The following is a 20,266-nucleotide window of genomic DNA, read 5'->3' on the forward strand; positions in this document are numbered from 1 at the left end:
GTGTCTTAAATGTTCCTAGTGTATCAGCCTCTATTACCACCACTGGCAGTGAGTTCCATGTACCTACCACTTCGTGTAAAGGTCTTACCTCTGACATCCCTCATATACTTTGCTCCAATCACCTTAAAATTATGCCTCATTGTATTAGCCAATTGTACACTGGGAATAGTCTCTGGCTATTCACTTGCCCTATGCCTCTTCTCATCTTGTACACCTCTGTCTAGTCATCTCATCCTCCTTTGCTCCAAAGAGAAAGGCTTTAACTTGTTCATCCTATCCTCAAAAGACATGCCCTCCCATCCAGGCAGAATCATGGTAAATCTCCTCTGAAGCTTCTACATGCTTCTTATAATGAGGTGACCAGAGCTGACACACTATTCCAAGTGTGGTCTGGCAAAGGTTTTATAGAGCCTTTTTTATAGAGCTCTTGAGTTTAATTTCCCAACTAATAAAAGCCAACACACCATTTGTTTTCACACCAACCCTATTAACTTGTGTGGCAACTTTGTTGGTGGAAGTTCCTATCTGACTAATTCAACTGCTATTTTTCAGGAGTTAACTAAATGTGTGAATGATGTAATCATGCTTGTGAGGGTTCAATAACGGAGGGAAATGTACCATGAATGATAGGGCCCTAGGGAGCATTAAGGACCAGCTACAAAAATCCAAAGATTCAGAAAAGTGGCAGCAAAGGTAAATTAAGTGATGAAGAAGGTTTGAAGAATACTTGCAGAATAAGCCTGAAATCCCACACCAGCAGTTTCCAGAACAACTTTTCTTCAACCATTCAATTCTTAAGCCAACCAGCAAAATCACTACAATCACTCCAGCAATATTACCATTTTGCACTAAAATGGACTCTTTTTGTTCTAGTTGTGTGTTCTTGTAATAATTGTATATAATTTGTTTAATTTATATTGTGAATCCTGCTTGTATGATACTCTGTGTGTGATGCTCTTGCAAGTAGGTTTTTCATTACACCTGTGAACATTTGTATTTGTTAACCACAAGAAGTATGAGAGTGCACTAAAGAGGGAAGTTAAGAGGGCAAAAAGAGAATGAGCGAGTTCTGGCAGGCAAGGTGAAGCAAAATCTTGAGAGATTCTGTAGGTATATTAAGAGTAAACGGTTGGCTAGGGAGAGAATAGGTTCCCTTAGAAATCAACATGGCCATCTGTGTAAGGAACCAAAATAAATGGGTGAAATTTTTACTGAATGTTTCTCTTCAGTTTTTTTCTGTGGATAAAATGATGGAAGATAAAGAAATGGAGAAAATGAGTGGTGTTGCCTTAATCGACATACAAATTAGCAGGGAGGAGGTTTTACAGGTTTTAAAGTGCACTAAGGAATACACATCCCCATGGCCAGACCTATTGCATTCTTGGGCCTTGTGGGAAGCTAGAGAAGAAATTGTGGAGGTTTTTGCAGAGATGTTTGCTTCACCTGTAGCCACAGCTGAGGTTCTGAATGACTGGGGAGTGGCCTAATGTGGTACCATTGTTTAAAAAGGGTAACAAAGCAAGCCAGAAAGTTACATACCAATGTGACTGACTTCTATGGTGGGTAGTTTGCTGGAGAGGATCCTGAGGGACAGGAATTACCAACATATGGAGAGGCATATTCTGGTCAGTCAGCAGGAAGTCATGTCTGACAAATCTCTTCGAGTTGTTCGATGAAGTAACCAAGAGGGTGGGTGAGGGTAGACCAGATACTGTCTGTATGCACTTAAGCAAGGCCTTTGACAAGGTCTTTCATGGCATTTAGAGCACATGGGGAGATAATAGATTGGATTCATAATTGGCCCGGTCCTGCAGAAGGATTTTGGCCGGTAATGTCAACTGTACTTTTTTCCATAGATGCTGCCTAGCCTGCTGAGTTCCTCCAGCATTTAGCGTGTGTTGTTCAGATTTGCAGCATCTGCAAATTTTCTCTTTTCTGTGATAGGAAGCAGATGGTGATGTTTGAGAGTTGTTTCTTGGACTGGAAGCCTGTGTTTGGATTATTTGGATGTCAGTATACGAAGCATGGTGTTAGTAAGTTTGCAGATGATACTAAAATAGGTGATATTGTAGATGGTGTAAACAGTTATGAAAAATTAGAGATCCTAATCAACTGAGTATGTGAGCTGTGGATTGACAAATGTCTTTCAATCCAGATAAATGTGAGATACTGTATTTTGGGAGATCAAACCATTGTAGGATTGATGCAGTGAATGGTAGGAGTCTGGGAGTGCTATGGAACAGAGGGATCTAGAGGTGCAAGTGCATAGATCTTGGAAAGCAACATCACAACTACATTGCGTGGTGAAGAAAGTATTTGGCATGCTGACCTTCAGTCATGGGCACTGAATATCATAGTTTTGATGTTGCAGTTATATAAGGCTACGTTTGGAGTATTGTGTACAGTTTTGATCATCCTCTTATAGGAATGATGTTTTTTAGACTTGAAAGAGTACTTGAAAACTTGGGTGGCTTAAGTTACAGGGAGAAGTTGCATATTCCCTAGAATGTTAAATATTGAGTGGGGGCAGGGGTCACCTGATAGAGTATTATAAGATCAGGAGTAAAAGCGCACAGTCTTTTTCCCCAGGGATAGGGTTCTAAAAGCAAGAGAACGTGTGCTTAAGGTCAAGTGAGAGATTTAGACAAAGGAACTATTTGGGTATTTGGAAATAGTAGTTGAGTCAGATATATTGGCAACATCTACATAGAGGTTTTGAGGGCTATAGGCCAACTATGGACATATGAGACTAGATTGCTAGACAGCACAGTCTGCATGGGTTATTTGGCCCGAAGGCCTGTTTGCAGGCTCTATGACTCTAATGATACCGACACGCCTTTTAGTAATCCCATGTTGACTCTACGTAGTATTTATTTGATTTTCGTAGTTCTCTATCAGACCCCCATTGGATTTACCCATCTGATTATGTTCCATCCTGTTTTCTCTCTTGCTCACTCAAATCGTGGATATATGATGAACATTACGTACACGAGACAAATTCCTGAATGACTTTGACAAACAGTTGTTGGAAGATTTCTTTAGAGTACAAATTTTAAATACTCGCATTCTGCTGAATGCTTTGCTGTAAGAATTAATAGAATTTTTCATATTTCACTTTTCAGATTGGTTATCTTTAATTTGTCATATGTACTGGTTTGACCATCTTCTTTCTCTTTCTCCTACAGTTATGCTAATGTGAAAAAATGCAGCAATGAGGGACGGGCCTTAATGCAGTTGGACTTCCAGCAGTTTTTAATGAAACTAGAGAAACTGACTGACATCAGACCAATTCCTGATAAGGAGTTTGTGGAAACTTATATTAAAGCCTATTATCTAACGGAAAATGATATGGAAAGGTGGATCAAAGAACATAGGGTAAGGCTTGTGTGTTATGGCAGAGGAAAGGCTTAAACATGTTTGAATGTCTCAAATTATTTTTGCAACCGCCAGATATTCTATTATAGATGAAATGTTTATACATCTATTAGAATTTGAAACATCTGCTGGTTGAGCTTTCACATCAGCACATTATTCGTTTGACTTCTGTGAAATTGTTTTGTAAAGCTAAGTGATTTTTTTTCTTATTTATAATTTTGTGCTTTCTTTTGGCAGGAATATTCAACGAAGCAGTTAATGAACCTTGTGAATGTATGTCTGGGCTCGCATATCAATAAAAAAGCACGGCAGAAACTGATAGCCGCCATCGATGAACCGGATAGACTTAAGAGATAGCCTCTACCGATGTCTGTATGTTGCTGTCCTGGATGGCAAAAGGATAAATATTTCCACTCCCAGCTAATACATCATAACTCTTTTCTGTTACACGCACTTATGATGCATGTTATGTATTTTCTGATTTTAAAAAAAAACAACAAACTGAACTGAAAATGCTGTTCTAGTTGCAAATGTATGTTCACTCCAGTCTTGGTAAGTCATCAAGAGTAATGTTGTCTTTAGAGCCTGTATGAAAACTATTTTCAATGTTATGGTTATTATATTGTGGGAGGAAGCTTAAAATTGTATCTATTAGAATATGGGATGTAAGGATTATATATTGTAACAGAATGAGACTATATTAATTAATGTTAGTGTATGAACTACTGAAACTGATTTTACAATTACTTTTCTGTATGTAAAGGGTAAATATGAACAACTGAAGGATGTTTATGTTTCATGTAGAACCACAAAAAGTAACAAATTCAATTTATATATTCATTTGTTCTGGTTCTAAAATTTAAAAAAAACATTTGTTTCTTGTTGAACTGGAATTGATCATGGATTGGTAAGTGAATAAACACTCTAAATTACAGAAATCTTATCTCATTATATCAGTGTTATATGGGGCTTGCAGCTGTGCAAGTATCTGGGAAGCAGCATTTAATTTTGAGAACAGTGTCCATCTTGCATTAGATGCCGCAGCTCCATCTGGCTCAATTAAAACAAAGCAGACTCTTCAATAAAGTCATTATGAAATGCATTATCACTCAGTTACCTTTAACAAATAAGTTGTTCATTTAGCACTTAAATTAGGTTAATCAGTGAATAGTCAGATAAAGCTTAAACTCACCATTTAACAAATTGTTTCACCACATGCTACTTTGTTGTGTATTCAAGCAATGGCACAGCTGGTAGAGCTGCTCAGTCAGTGCTCTCAACCTGAGTTTCATCATGATCTTGGATATGGAGTTTACACAAACCCTCTGAGACCACAAGGGTTTTAAAAGTGCTCCTCCCTCATACCAAAGATGAGCAGCTTGTGGTTTAGATGCCTGAGTGACTGATAGAATCTGGGTGCAGTTGGTGAGTATATGGGGAGAATAAAATGGGATTAATTTAGGTTGATGGTTACGCACTGACTTGTTGGATCAAAGAGCCTGTAAAGTGTGTATTCAAGAATCAACAGCCAGGGTCCCTGGACACAAGGCATGTCTGTAGTAATGAAAGGAACTTAACAGCTTGACATCATCCATCTTAAAATAAGATCCCATGTCACAAACAGATTGCACTGGACTCACCATCTATACTGGTATTTACATAATTGGAGGCTTTAACCTGTGTCACCCATTCTATTTTTGTTTTGGTGGTGTCGTTGTGGTTGACTACTTATTGACGGTGGCCCACCATGCAAACCTGTTGAGCTATATGTTCTCTGGTTGGTGGAGAAATAGTAAGAACCTTTCCAATTTGTGATAAATGGTATCTATCTGGAGAGTTGACCTCCTTAAGACTACTTAGGCTGTATTAGTTTATTCCTTTGCAATATTGTTTTAATTTCATTCACAATCTTAATTAAGGCAGGTTGCTCGTAGAAATTATAATGCATAAGAAAAATTCTAATATTTCACTGCTTCTATTCAAATATTGCACTAAAATCTGAATAACCAGAGTGAATTCTCAGACTTCATTAAAATAATGGGTATATATGCTTTCTTAAAATAGTTAATTTGGATCCATGCAACAAAATTCATAAGGACATAAGAAATAGGAGCAGGATTAAGCCATCTTGGCCCATTGAACCTGTTCCACCATTCAATAAGATCATGACTGCTCTCGCCATGGAGTCATCCCCACCTACCTGCCTTTACCTCATAACCCTTGGTTCCCCTGCTATTCAAAAATCTATCCAGCCTTGTCTTAAATATATTTACTGAGGTAGCCTCCACTCCTTCATTGGGCAGAGAATTCCACAGATTCACCACTCTCTGGAAAAAACAGTTCCTCCTCATTTCTGACCCAAACCTACTCCCCCGAATCTTGAGGCTATGTCTCCTAGTTCTAGTCTCACCTACCAGTGGAAACAACTTTCCTGCCTCTATCTTATCTATCTCTTTCATAATTTTATATGTTTCCATCAGATCTTCTCTCATTCTTCTGAATTCCATTGAGTACGGTCCCAGGTGACTCAATCTCTCCTCATAGTCAGACCCCCTCATCTCTGGAATCAACATGGTGTACCTACTCTGCACCGCCTCTAAAGCCAGTATATCCTTCCTCAAGTAAGGAGACCATAACTCCAGATGCAGCATAACCTCCCTGCTCTTAAATTCAATCCCTCCAGCAATGAAGGTTAGCATTCCATTTGCCCTCTTGATAGCCTGCTGTACCTGCAAACAAACCTTTTTTGATTCATTCACAAGCACTCCCAAATCCCTCTGCACAGCAACATGCTACAACTTTTTTTACCATTTAAATAATAATCTGCTTTTCCATCTTTCCTTCCAAAGTAGATGACCTTGCATTTACCAACATTGTAGTCCATCTGCCAGACCCTTGCCCACTCACTAACCTGTTTATATCTCTCTGCAGATTCTCCATATCTTTTGCACAATTTGTAATGACTTCTAATTACAGGATTAAGATGTATGAATTCCATCAATGACTAATTGAGAATTTAAATTTTCACACAGCCATGATCTTTGTTATCGTTCCATATAATCAATTTTTCTCCAATCTGTGACCATAACAGGTTGTAGCCAATAATGAACATAACGATCGGTATTTATAATAATTCAAAATCATTTTGTTAGGAATGCCCAATCAGGATGATGACTCAGTTATATTTACTAAACTTGTGTTTTTCTGTGTATATTTTTGGGATTAGTTTTCAATTTCATCTGCCTAAGCAAAAGTCCAATTAAATGATTTACACCTTTTATTTAAAACCACTTTATTAAGGACAAAATAGTTCTGTACAGATATTGAAAGGAGTGGGTGGTCAAAATTAATGGCTGTCTCTCTTGAAATTAAATGGGAAAGAGTGATCAAAAACACAACCTCACTGTTTGGTTCTTTCCCGATTTAATCTAATCACAAATGTCAATCTTGCACATGATCCCTTACTGTTCATTCCAAGCTGGAAATATGACAGCTTGTCTTTTTCGTTATACTGCAATTGCAACTTGGATATATCACAGAAAGCAGAAAAGCAGCAATGTAATCCTTTAGCAATCTTATTTAGTAAGCAGCGTTATAGTTTTTTTATAATTGACATTTTTAATAGATGATCTGAACTGGGGAGAAAACTTAAATATACATATATATTTCATTCAAATTATAATGTAGATAAATTACTGAAATATGTAACCAACATATTTCAAAATGAAATGTGTATCATGTAGAATTTATACAATATGTCTACCATAAGTACAGAGCCTTAATTTGATTATTTTTTTAAATGAAAAAATGTAAACTAGAAATTTTTTTGCAGTGTTAAGCAGAAAAGAACAGTTGACACCAGAAGTTAAATCAATGTCTGAACACGAGCAATCATCACCAGAAAGAACTGAGTCAATGTTTATGGAAATTCCTTTGGATAATTCTTGCTCAGCTCCTTATGTTAGCAAGCTGCTTTCACAGTTAAAAGTATTTTCAGGAGCTGAAGATGCACACTTGATGTTTTTGAACAGCTTCTTCCCCTTTACCATCAAATTTCCGAATGGACAATGAATCCATGTACACTACCTCAATTCGTTTTTTGGCTCTTTTTGCATTAATTTGATATAATCTTTAAAATAGATTTCTTACTGTAGTTTATATTTTATTTATTATTATGTATTGCAATGTACTGCTGTTGCAAAACAACAAATTTCTTCATATATGGAACCCTAGCAACATTCTTCTGAACCGTCTTAATGAACTAGCGGTTTCATGAACTTCTGAAAACTTGATTCTCAAGCTTGCAGGTACAACACCTTTAAGCTGATGAAGGTACATCAGCATGGCCGGAAGAGAGGGAGGAAGGGAGGACTCCCAGCCAGGAATGAAACATCCTGCACCCAGCTTCTTGTTAACAAATGTACAGACCCTAGGGAACAAGAGCAAGATTGATGTTTGGTGAGAAATGAGGAAATGCTGCATTCTGTGTTTCACTGAGACATGGTTCACTCCAGACATGCTGGAAATGTTGGTAAGACCTGAGGGCTTCTCGATACACCAGATGGACTGGACTGCTGATTCGGAGGAGTCAAAAGGTGGGAGTTGTATTTCATGATAAGCTCTTTATGGTGTTTGGACACAGCAGTCTTTTCACACTCTAGATCCCCCAACCTGGAACATTTGATAATTAAGTGCCAACCATTCTAGTTACCAAGAGAGGTCTCCTCTGTGATCCTGACCACAGTTTGCATACTGCCCAAAGCAAATGTTAAACAAGCACTGAATGTATTGGAAGCTGCAATTAGCAAACAAGAAACCCTGACGCCTTTCAAATCATTATCAGGGACCTAAATCAGGCTTGGTTGAAGAAACCTCTGCCCATTATCATCAACATATCACCTGCAGCACCAGGAATCCCAAACACTCAACCACTGTTACACAGCAGGAATGCCTACTGTTCCTTGCCTAGAACACATCTTGGGAAATCTGATCACTTAGCTGTCTTCCTTCTATTTGTGTTAGGTTTAGGGTAAGGTAGAGTCTAAAGAGCAGGGCTCCAGTGATAAGGACAACAAATAGGTGATAGCAGGAGGCTGAGGAGTGGTTATGGGGTTGCTTTGAGTTGGTGGACCAGGCTGTGTTCAAGGACTCATCAGTGGATCTGAATGAATACATTACAGTTGTCACAGGCTTTAGAAAAACAGTTGTAGACAAGTATGTCCCCACAAAACCATCCAGAAGCTTTCTGATCTGTAATCTGCTGAGGGCCATATCAATGGCATTTAGGTCTAGTGACCAAGTAAAATACAATATCCGGAAAGCCATACTATCATCCCTTAAAACTTCACTCAGCATCACTTCCCCATCACTCATCTATTCCCACTGAACTTGACTCACTTTTAGGGACTCTTCACCTCATGTTCTCAATATTTATTGCTTATTTATTACTTTATTTTTGAATTTGTACAATTGGGTTTTTGGGGGGTTTTTTTTTGCACATTGGTTGCAGTCCACCCTCCTTGGGGTATGGTCTTTCAAGGATTCAAACTTCAAAGTAAATTTATTATCAAAGTACGTATATGTCACCATATACAACATTGAGATTCATTTTCTTGTTGGTATACTTAATAAAACCATAGAATAATAACCATAACAGAATCAATGAAATATTGCATCAACTTTGGTGTTCAACTACTGCAAACATAAAAATAAAGAAATAATAATAAGTAAATAAGTACATGAGATGAAGAGTCCTTAAAAGTGTGTCCACAGGTTGTGGGAATATTTCAATGATGGTGCAAGTGAAGTTGGGTGAAGTTATCCCCTCTGGTTCAAGGGCCTGATGGCTGAAAGGTAATAACTTCCTGAACCTGGTGGTGTGAGTCCTGAGGCTCCAATTCATTCTTCCTGATAGAAGCAGTGGGAAGAATGCATGGCCCAGAAGGTGGGGTTTGTGATGATGGATGTTGCTTTTCTGCTACAACACCTCGTGTAGATGTGCTCAGTGGCAGTTAGGGCTTCACTCATATGGAACTGGGCCGTATCCACTACTTTTCTTTGGCTTTTTCATAAAAGGATATTGGTGTTTCCTTATTAGTCCTTGATGCAACTAGTCAATATATTCTCCATCACACATCTATTGAGATTTGTCAAAGGTTTAGATGTCATGCCAAATCTTTACAAACTCCTAAGAAAGTAGAGGTGCTGTGGTGCTTTCTTCATGATGGCACTTACATACTGGGCCCAGGACAGGTCCTCCAAAATAAGAAAACACCACAGAATTTAAAGTTGCTGATCCTCTGATGAGAAATTGCTCACTGACCTCTTGTTTCCTTTTCCTGAGATCAATAATCAACTCCTTGGTCTTGCTGACATTGAGTAAGAGGTTGTTGTGGCACCACTCAACCAGGTTTTCAGTCTCCTTCCTAAATGCTGATTTGTCACCACCTTTGATTTGGCCAATGACAATGGTGGTGTCAGCAAATTTGAATATGACATTGGAGCTGTGCTTAGCCACACTATCACAGGTGTAAAGTGAGTAGAGCAGGGGACTAAGCACACAGCCTTATGCACCTGTGCTGATGGAATTTGTTGAGATGTAGTTGCCGATCTGAACTGACTGAGGTATGGAAGTAAGGAAATTGAGAATGCAAATGCACAAGGAGGTATTGAGGACAAGGTTTTGAAGCTTATGTAATCATTTTAGGGGATGATGGTATTGAATTCCAAACTGTAGTTGATAAAGAGCATCTTGCTGTATGCATTTTTGCTGTCCAGGTGTTCCAAGGTTGAGTAAAGAGACATTGGTTGGGCGACTGTAGGTCTGACACGGTGGTCAGCAGCACAGGAGCGCCGCAGGGGACCGTGCTCTCTCCGGTCCTGTTCACCCTGTACACATCAGACTTCCAATATAACTCGGAGTCCTGGCATGTGCAGAAGTTCGCTGATGACACGGCCATAGTGGGGTGTGTCAGGAATGGTCAGGAGGAAGAGTATAGGAAACTGATACAGGACTTTGTGATATGGTGCAACTCAAACTACCTGCGTCTCAATATCACCAAGACCAAGGAGATGGTGGTGGACTTTAGGAGACCTCAGCCTCATATGGAGCCAGTGATCATTAATGGAGAATGTGTTGAGCAGGTTAAGACATATAAGTATCTGGGAGCGCAGTTAGACGAGAAGCTAGACTGGATTGCCAACACAGATGCCCTGTGCAGGAAAGCACAGAGTCAACTGTACTTCCTCAGAAGGCTGGCGTCATTCAATGTTTGTAGTGAGATGCTGAAGATGTTCTATCGGTCAGTTGTGGAGAGCGCCCTCTTCTTTGTGGTGGCGTGCTGGGGAGGCAGCATTAAGAAGAGGGATGCCTCACGTCTTAATAAGCTGGTAAGGAAGGCAGGCTCTGTCGTGGGCACAGAACTGGAGAGTATGACATCGGTGGCAGAGCGGAGGGCGCTGAGTAGGCTATGGTCAATCATGGAAAACCCTGAACATCCTCTGCACAGCACCATCCAGAGACAGAGAAGCAGCTTCAGCGGCAGGTTGCTGTCAATGCAATGCTTCTCAGACAGGATGAAGAGATCATTACTCCCCAACGCCATTCGGCTCTACAATTCAACCACCAGGGGCAAGACATGTTAAAGTGCCGGGGTTAGGACTGAGCTTAAGTTACCACTCAATGCACTTTAGTAACTGTTTAAGAACTTTTTAAAAGCTATTTATTAAAGCTTTTTGGGAGGGTGATTTTAGATGCATATCATATTTATATTGAGTTAAATACTTATGTAATTAGTTTTGCTACAATAAGTGTATGGGACACTGGAAAAATGTTGAATTTCCCCTTGGGGATGAATAAAGTATCTTTCTTCCTTCCTTCCTTCCTTCCTTCCTTCCTTCCTTCCTTCCTTCCCTCCTTCCCTCCTTCCCTCCTTCCTTCCTTCCTTCCTTCCTTCCTTCCTTCCTTCCTTCCTTCCTTCCTTCCTTCCTTCCTTCCTTCCTTCCTTCCTTCCTTCCTTCCTTCCTTCCTTCCTTCCTTCCTTCCTTCCTTCCTTCCTTCCTTCCTTCCTTCCTTCCTTCCTTCCTTCCTTCCTTCCTTCCTTCCTTCCTTCCTTCCTTCCTTCCTTCCTTCCTTCCTTCCTTCCTTCCTTCCTTCCTTCCTTCCTTCCTTCCTTCCTTCCTTCCTTCCTTCCTTCCTTCCTTCCTTCCTTCCTTCCTTCCTTCCTTCCTTCCTTCCTTCCTTCCTTCCTTCCTTCCTTCCTTCCTCCCTTCCTCCCTTCCTCCCTTCCTCCCTCCCTCCCTCCCTCCCTCCCTTCCTCCCTCCCTTCCTCCCTCCCTTCCTCCCTCCCTTCCTCCCTCCCTTCCTCCCTCCCTTCCTCCCTTCCTCCCTCCCTTCCTTCCTTCCTTCCTTCCTTCCTTCCTTCCTTCCTTCCTCCCTTCCTCCCTTCCTCCCTCCTATTGCTCTGGTAGGCAAATTGCAACAGATCCAAGTTGCTTCTCAGGCAGGGGTTGATATGTTTAATCACCAACCTTTCAAAACATTTCATCACTGGATCTAAGTGCTACCTGGATGATTCTGTTATGTTTCCTTTGTTTACTATGATTGCTCGCAAGAAGGTGAATCTCCAGGTTCTATATGGTGACATACATGTACTTTAATAATACGTTTTACTTTGAACTTTGATATGCCAGTGATATTAAAACTGATTCTGATTCTTTGTAAGATTGTCATAAGCTTATTCCATTGGTAGTTTGCATGGGGAAATGCAAAAGTCAAGAATATTAAATTATGAAATATACTGTGTGCTATTTTGAAGCCAACATTGAATAAGGTACAACTAACAATCAGAAATCAAATTGGTTCAATCATTTAACCCAAAAGAAAGCAATTCCATCCTCTATGTTCATGTTGGCTCCATGAAGTATCATTAGTAGATTTTCATGACGCATAGATTTTCCCTATTTATTCAATTTCATGAAGGAGCTGCTCTGAAATCTGACTGAGCTACACATCCATGTGACACCTCCAACTCCACTTCCATTGTCAATTATTTTAAAACTGCAATGGTGATTAGCAACTGGTCAATGGGAAAAGTTTTTCTCACATGAAAGCCTATTAAATATTTGAATTAACTAGAGGAGCTCCCTTTACTTCAATCTAAAAAAAAACATTCTGATCTTTCCACAAAACTTTTACCATTATTTCCTGCTTCTAAGTTGGATTCTTCTTCAAAGAGAAGTATAACACAATGCCTGAAATGCAATGCCACACCAATATATGCTTCACTGATTACAATTGAAAAGAATTAATTCATATATTCTACTTTGGAATGTTAATTTTGTTTGCTTCCACAGTAACCAAACAACTAATAAAGTTCCTGCTGAAAGACATTTTCTGCAATTATTTTGCTTTATGAATGTGTTCCTGATTTGTTTAATATTACAAATATTAATATTTTTATAAAGGCAAGGTATGACCTGTACAAATGGGATGCATTACACGTGAAACCAAGGGGGACCAATATCCTTGTGATCCTTGTGGGCAGTTTTGCAAGAACTATTTAGGGAGTGTTTAAACTAATTTGGCAGGGGGATGAGAACTGGGGTGAAGGAGCTGAGGATGGGGACAGTTGGTATACAAGCAGAGGTAGTGTGTAGTGAGACTGTCAGGAAGGGCAGGCAGATGATAGGGCAAAATTGCTGTCAGTGGGATGAGTTGAGTGTAATGGGGAGAAAGTTGAAAAGGGTGATGAATACAGGACTGACGGTGTTACAGTTGAATGCACACAGTATATGGAATAAGGTAGGTGATCTTCTAGCACTGTAAGAGATAGGCAGGTATGGTATTGTGGGTACCACTGAGTGACAGCTGAAAGTGGAGGCATTAGTAATAATCTTTCAAGAATCAATTGATCCTGGCATGGTTTCCAGAAGACAGGACTGGAAAATTTCAGCTGTCACTCTCATCTATAAGAAGGGAGAGAGGCAGAAGGAAGGAAATTATAAGCCAATTAGCCTGCCCTCAGTGGTTGAGAAGATGCTGGAGTAAATTGTTAAAGATGAGATTTTGGGGTACTTAGAGGCACATGATAAAATATGACAAAGTCAGCATGGTTTCCTTAAAGGAAAATCCTGCCTGACAAATGCGTTGGAATTCTTTGAGGAAATAACAAGCAGGATTGACAAAGGAGAATTGGTGGGTGTTGTTTTCTTAGATTTTCAGAAGGCCTTTGACAGGGTGTTATACATGAGACTGCTTAACAAGTTACGAGCCCATGGTGTTTCAGGAAAGGTATTAGTTTGGATAGAATGTTGGCTGATTGGCAGGAGTCAGAGAGTGGGAATAGAGGGAGCCTTTTCTGATTGGCTGACAGTGACTAATGGTGTTCTGCATGGGTCAGTGTTGGGACTGCTTTTTCTTAACATTGTATGTCAATGACTTGGATGATGTAATTTGTGGCTAAGTTTGCAGATGATATGAAGAATGTAGAAGGGCAGGTAGTGTCAAGGAAACTGGGAGTCTGCAGAAGGACTTGGACAGATTAGGAGAATGGACAAATAAGTGGCAGATGGAACCCAATGTCAGGAAGCATATGGTCATGTACTTAGGCAGAAGAAATAAAAGTGTAGACCATTTTCTAAACAAGAAAATTCAAAAATCTGAGGTGCAAAGGGTCTTTGGGAGTCCATGTGCAGGATCCCCTAAGGATTAACTTGCAGGTTGAGTCAGTGGTAGGGAAGGTAAATACAATGTTAGCATTCATTTCGAGAGGACTAGAATACAAAAACAGAGACATAATGTTGAAGTTTCATAAAATATTGGTGAGACTTCACTTGGAGTATTGGCAGCAGTTTTGGACCCCTTATCTAAAAACATCTGCTGACTCTGTGCTCAGAGGAGGTTCACAAGAATGACCCTGGGAACGTAAGGGTTATCATATGAGGAGCAATTGATGGCTCGGTGCCTGTAGTTGCTGGAATTTAGAAGAATGAGGCATGATCTCATTGAATCTTATCGAATGTTGAAAGGCCTATAGAGTCTAGTTCCAGAGTGCACAGACTCAGAATAGAGGGGCGTCCATTTAGGACAGAGAGGAGCAGGAACTTCACCATCAGAGGGTGGTGAATGTGTGGAATTTGTTGCCACTGGCATCTGTGGAGGCCTGGTCATTGGGTGTATTTAAGGCAGAGGTTGATAGATTCTTGATTAGTCAGGGCATTAAAGGTTATCGAGAGAAGGCAGGAGAATGGGGTTGAGAGGGAAATGATAGAGCAGACTTGATGGACCAAACAGCCTAATTCTGCACCAATGTCTTGTTGTCTTATTACTGTAGCAATATTCTCTCACCTATCAGCCTTCATATTCATACAAGTTATGAGTTAAATCCAGTGTGACCCATACACTGAAATTCAAGTACCGGGGTGGGCGCGGACCATGATGAAATTTCAGAAATAGTGCTGAATTCATACTGCTGCTGATGTGATTTCCATGCCACTGTTGCAGATGAACAATGTTACTCCTGAATCATTCATGCTACATCCGCCCATCTTCTAAAGATACATAATATTCATGTTTGAAGCTGCTTCTTGTTCGAAGGAAAGTAATGATGAGTTATTAATGTAAAGAGAAGAAAAACAGTAAAACATTCAAGCATGTTGCATTAAACCAAGCAACAGATGCAGAATAAGTATGCCTGTGCTTTTGCTTTCTACTGTTACTCTTCAATACAGATCGAGTTGCTGTTCATGCTTCGATAGCAGTGTATCACTGATTGCATCCAACTAGCTCCTGAATTTTACATTTTTAATCTTTACTTTGCTTGAAGTTAGTGCAGGCATCTTGCTTCAAATCAAATTTCCATTTAATCTGCTGTAGATTCTGTCCAGTTCGTTGTAGCAGAATGGTGCTAGGACTGGTGATTACTGAGTAGGACATAAAAGATTACAGAACAGTTCAGGCCCTTCGGCTCACAATGTTGTGGTGACCTTTTACTCTATTCTATGATCAATCCAACCCTTCACTCCCACATAGTCCTCCATTTTGCTATCTTCCGTATCTACGAGTCTCTAGGGTACCCGACTCTACCACCACTCTTGGCAGCATGATCCACTTTCTGCATAAAGAACATAAACTTACCTCTGGCATCCAGCCTTATTTTCATCCAATCACCTTAAAATTAGGCTGCCCTGTATTAGCCATTTCTGCCCTGCTTCTCATCATCTTGACCAGCTCTGTAAAGCTACCTCTCATCAGCCTTCATTCAAAAGAGAAAAGCCCTAACTCACTCAATCTGCCTTCATAAGACATGGTCCCTAATTGATGCAGCATCCTGCTGAACCTCCTCTGCACCCTTTCAAAAGCCTCTACATCCTTCCTATCAGAACTGAACGCAATACTCCAAGTGTGGCCTAACCATGCTTTATAGAGCCGGAACATTACCTCGCACTCATGAACTCAATCCCCAACTCCATCAACCCTGCATGGCAACTTTGAGGGAGCTATGGACTGGACCTCAAGTCTCTCTGTTCCTAAGCACTGCTCAGAATTTTGCCATTAACCCTGTAATGCATTTGTAAGACTGACGAGTGTTAAACCAGCCCTACACCACCTCCTCACCCCCAATCATCCCTTCCAGTTGAGACAGCATTTCACATGCGGATCTATCAGTGTTATTTATCAGAGTTACTTTTCAATAAAGCAACCACACCCACTCTAGACATTTTCTCTTCTCCAAGCTCCCATCGAGCAAAAGACATAAATGTCTGAAAGCATATGCCACTCCCCCTCCCCTTTGTGTTCCCTTATTCCTCTGACCTCTTTAGCCCTCTCTTACCCCTCCCTACTACCCAATGCCCACACCTCCTGTTCTCCACCTCCTTCCCTTTACTCCATAGTCTACTCTCCTCCCCTGTTAAGTTCCATCTTGTTCAAGCCTTTTCATCTTCCACATATCACCTGACAGCTTCTCACATAACTCCCATGGCTCCCCTCCCCACCCCACCTACCCTCACCTGCCAACTCATTCTCTTCCCCCTCACTGCAACCTTTTAGTCTAGCTTCTGTTTTCTTTCTTTCCAGTTCAGATGAAGGGTCTTGGCTTGAAATGTCGAATAACCGTTTCCCTCCATAGGTGTTGCCTGACCTGTTGAATTTCTCCAGCACTTTGTGCCTGTTACTCAAGATTCAATGTGTTCCTGTCCTATAAAGCTCCATTTTAGTGGGGCATCCTGGCCAATGTAGATATTCTTTTTTGATCATAGCATTGTGTATTTGCCTTTGACATCTCATCTTGTCCTACCACTTGATGTTAATGTTGAAAAAAAAGAGGTTGGAGATTAAACTTCTCTTGGATTCTTCAAGAAATTGTGTAAATAATAAGTGGTGATGAACATGTCAATTTGCGCTTTTAACTTGTGTTTCAGTTTGGTTCCAAACTTTTTCTCAAGGTAATTTTTCAGTTTCAAATAGAAGGGTCATATTTCTTTTTGCTGAGGAGTCAAAAACCAGGCAATAGATTTAAAAAACAAATCAGTAAAGAGGAAATTAGGAAAAATACTTTAGGGTCTGGTTTGGGGTCTGTGCTAGCTATCTAAAAGTGTAGTAGAAACAAAGGCTTGTTAATATATACAGTATATATAAATGATTGGTTCCATGCCAAATCAGCTGTTACTTGCAGGACAGTAAATTAGATAATGGAAGGATGGGATTACACAGGGTAGTTATCTTCGATTAGCATCAACTCAAATTACTGAATGATTTGTGTTGGAAATATTTTATAATTTTCAATGAGTTTTTTTCTTGCATTGATCTGATCATTTGATCATGTCAAAAAAAATCAGTGCAGATTATCTTGCTATCCCAAAGCTGTTTTCATGTTAAGGAAATCTGCTGCGTCTGTCTGTTTAAGCATATGGATGATTTCAAGCTCTACCTCCTTTAAGCAGTGTAAAATATCTTTTTTTCCATATTTTTCCTGTCATGAGAATTTTATTTGTTGCTACTAGATTCTGCATGGTTTCTAATTTTCCTCATATTCAAAATTTCATCCATAGCACTGACTGTCAGAAAACTATTTGTATAAATTATATTAATAATCTACATTTTAATTGTACTAATACTCAAGTAATTTCATGGAAAATGTGTCCCACATTCATTCAAATGAAGCAGTAGATTCTGCATTTCAGGAAGAACAACATCAAACATTTGTTTATTGTGTTGTTATTTTTATTCATATCATAGCTGCTATTCTTTGCCATTCTACATTATTTTGAGGATGCTGATGAGTTGCTTTTGTTGTTGTAATGTCATTTCACTCACTGTGCTCATTAGAAATTCCAGGAATTCCCATGTGGTATAACTCAATGGGAGACATGTGGTTATCATTTTCTGATGTGCTAACTTTCCTTCACTATTTAGGTGATAACCATTCTAGGTTGGGGAAATACTGTTGAAGAGACCTTAACAAGTCTTAACAAACATTTTGTACATGATACAAGTTGCATCATGAGTGAATGATGGTGGAAATCATACAGTTATACAGCACAGGAAAAGGTTTCTCGGCTGAACTTGTCTACCCTGACCAAGCCTGCACTTACCCATATTCCTCTAAGCCAGGGCTTCACAGTCTTTCTTGTGCCATAAACCCCTACCATTAACCAGAGGCTCCATGCACTTCAGGTTGGGAGCCTCTGCTCTAAATGTTTGCTATCCATGGATCTATCCAAATGTATCTTAAACGTTACATTTGTACCCACCCCTACCACTTCTTCTGGCACCTTAATCCGTACGTTCACCACAGTATGTGTGGAAAATCTGGAAGCATAGATCCTCTGTGCATCATGCCTCTCTCATCTCAGACCTATTTCCTCTAGTATTAAAATCCCCTACCCTGGAGAAGAGATTGTGACCTTAACTATGCCCCTCATTTTATAAGACTAAGATATAGGAGGAAAATTGGCTATTTGACCCACCACTTCTGCTCTGCCTTTCAATCCTAACAGATTTTTTTCCAAATTCCCATTCTCCTGTTTTCTCTCCATAAATCCTAACCCCTTTAATGATTAAGAACCTATCAAACTCTGCCTTAAACGCACCAGTGCTTTGGCCTTGTAGCAATGAACTCCACAGATTCACCACCCTCTGGCTGAAGAAATTCAGCCTTATTTCAATTCTAAAGGAATGTCCCTTTATTCTGAAACCGGATCCCCCTCCACTAATGGAAAAGCCTTTCCACATCTGCTACATCCAGGACTTTTGGTAGATTTTAGTGAGGTCCTGGCTCAACCTTCTAACCTCCATTGGGTAAAGACCCAGAGACACCAAACATTTCCTATATGTTAAGCCTTTTATTCCTGGGATCATTCTTGAGAACTTCATCTGGATTTCTCCCAGGTCAGAACATCTTTTATTAGACATTCCACCGAAAATTGCTCACAATGGTCCAAATGTAGTCTGACCAATATCTTATAAAGCATCAGCAGTGCATCCATGCTTTTTTACTCCAGCACTCTGGAAATTAATGCTAATATTGCATTTGCTTTCCTTACTACCAACTCAACCTGCAAGTTAACACTGCCGCAATTCATAATTAGAACACTTAAGATGCTTTTCACCTCTGATTTCCGAATACTCACCATTTTGAAAAAAGTCTCCCCCTATCAAAGTGCATAACACACACTTCCATCTGCCACTTCTTCACTCACTCTCCTAACCAGTCCAGGTTCTTCTGCAGACTGCCTACTTGTCCCTCCACCCACATTTCTATCATCCACAACTTTTCCCACAATGCCATCAGTTGCTTTGTCCAGATATTAACAGTTAATGTTTATGTATAAGCCTTGTATGGTTATGGACTGTGGGCTTTTTCAGACTTAAGGTTTTTATATTCGGTGTTTTTTATTGCCTGCTCCTTTTCCGTTTTGTTATGCGGGGAGGTGGAGGGGTGGTTTGGGGGTTGATATTCTGTTGTGTTCTGTTAGTTTCTTTGTGTGGGCAAGGGGCTATTTTTTGGGGTCGATTTTCCTGATCCATTTTGTGCAGGGGGGTTGGAGTTGATGATTGAGATGCTATTAATTTTGTATGGGGGTGGGGGAATGTTCGCTCTGAATGACTTTCATGCTCTTTCTTTATTCATGGCTGTCTGGAAAAGCCAAATTTTAGAGTTTTATATGGATACCTGCTTTGATAATAAATGAATCTTTGAATCCTCAGTCTCTTTCACTCCAAGGAAAATAGTCACAGCCTTATCCAGATTCCAATTGTAACTCAAGCCTTCCTATCCCTGCAACATCCTTGTGAATCTCTTCACTGCCTCTAATTTAATCATAACCTTCCAATGGTATGGCATTAGAACTGTACTCAACATTGCCGGTGTGTTCTCAGACAAAGTCTAACACAGCTGTAACATGACATCCCTATTCTTGTATTTCATCCCCAATGAAGACAAACATGCGATATGATGTCTTTGCTACCTTGACTACCTGTGTCACCACTGTCGGGGAGCCTTGTACTTGTATGCCAAGGACACTCTTCATGGCCCTGCGAGTCTCTGTGCATGTCCTGCACTGGTTTGTCTTCCCAAAATACATCACTTTGTAATGATGCTCTCAGTGAATTTGTAGGAGAATAGGTGAAGTATTTTAAAAAATTTATACATTCGTAGTGCTGAGGAATATGTTTGCTTTTAATGGACAGGTGGGGGAGGGAGCTTTAAATAAAACCTGATTTAGATTGTGTTTTTCAATAGTTAATATCCCTTCACTGTGCAGCAATGATGAAATGTGGGCATTCTCTTTGCACTGGATTTCATCCTGCCTGCACTGAAACTACTATAGTTATATAACAAGAACTCCAAGTGGGTTTAGACTGGTGGACTGGATTTTATTAATACCT

The 20,266-nt window shown here is 39.9% G+C and overlaps 1 protein-coding gene across 2 annotated transcripts in view; it reads left to right on the plus strand.

Moving 5' to 3' along the window:
* Positions 1 to 4,313, plus strand: part of vps50 (VPS50 EARP/GARPII complex subunit) — a 200,031-nt gene extending 195,718 nt beyond the window's left edge. For both annotated transcript variants that reach the window (XM_059972546.1, XM_059972548.1), the window contains exons 27-28: positions 3,186 to 3,375; positions 3,613 to 4,313. In XM_059972546.1, coding sequence (XP_059828529.1) covers positions 3,186 to 3,375; positions 3,613 to 3,732 — 310 coding nt within the window. In that variant the 3' untranslated portion in view covers positions 3,733 to 4,313. The remainder of the gene's footprint in view (positions 1 to 3,185; positions 3,376 to 3,612) is intronic.
* The last annotated feature ends 15,953 nt before the right edge of the window (positions 4,314 to 20,266 follow it).

The sequence above is a fragment of the Hypanus sabinus genome, chromosome 6 (assembly GCF_030144855.1).
Source record: "Hypanus sabinus isolate sHypSab1 chromosome 6, sHypSab1.hap1, whole genome shotgun sequence".
NCBI classification, from domain to species: Eukaryota; Metazoa; Chordata; class Chondrichthyes; order Myliobatiformes; family Dasyatidae; genus Hypanus; species Hypanus sabinus.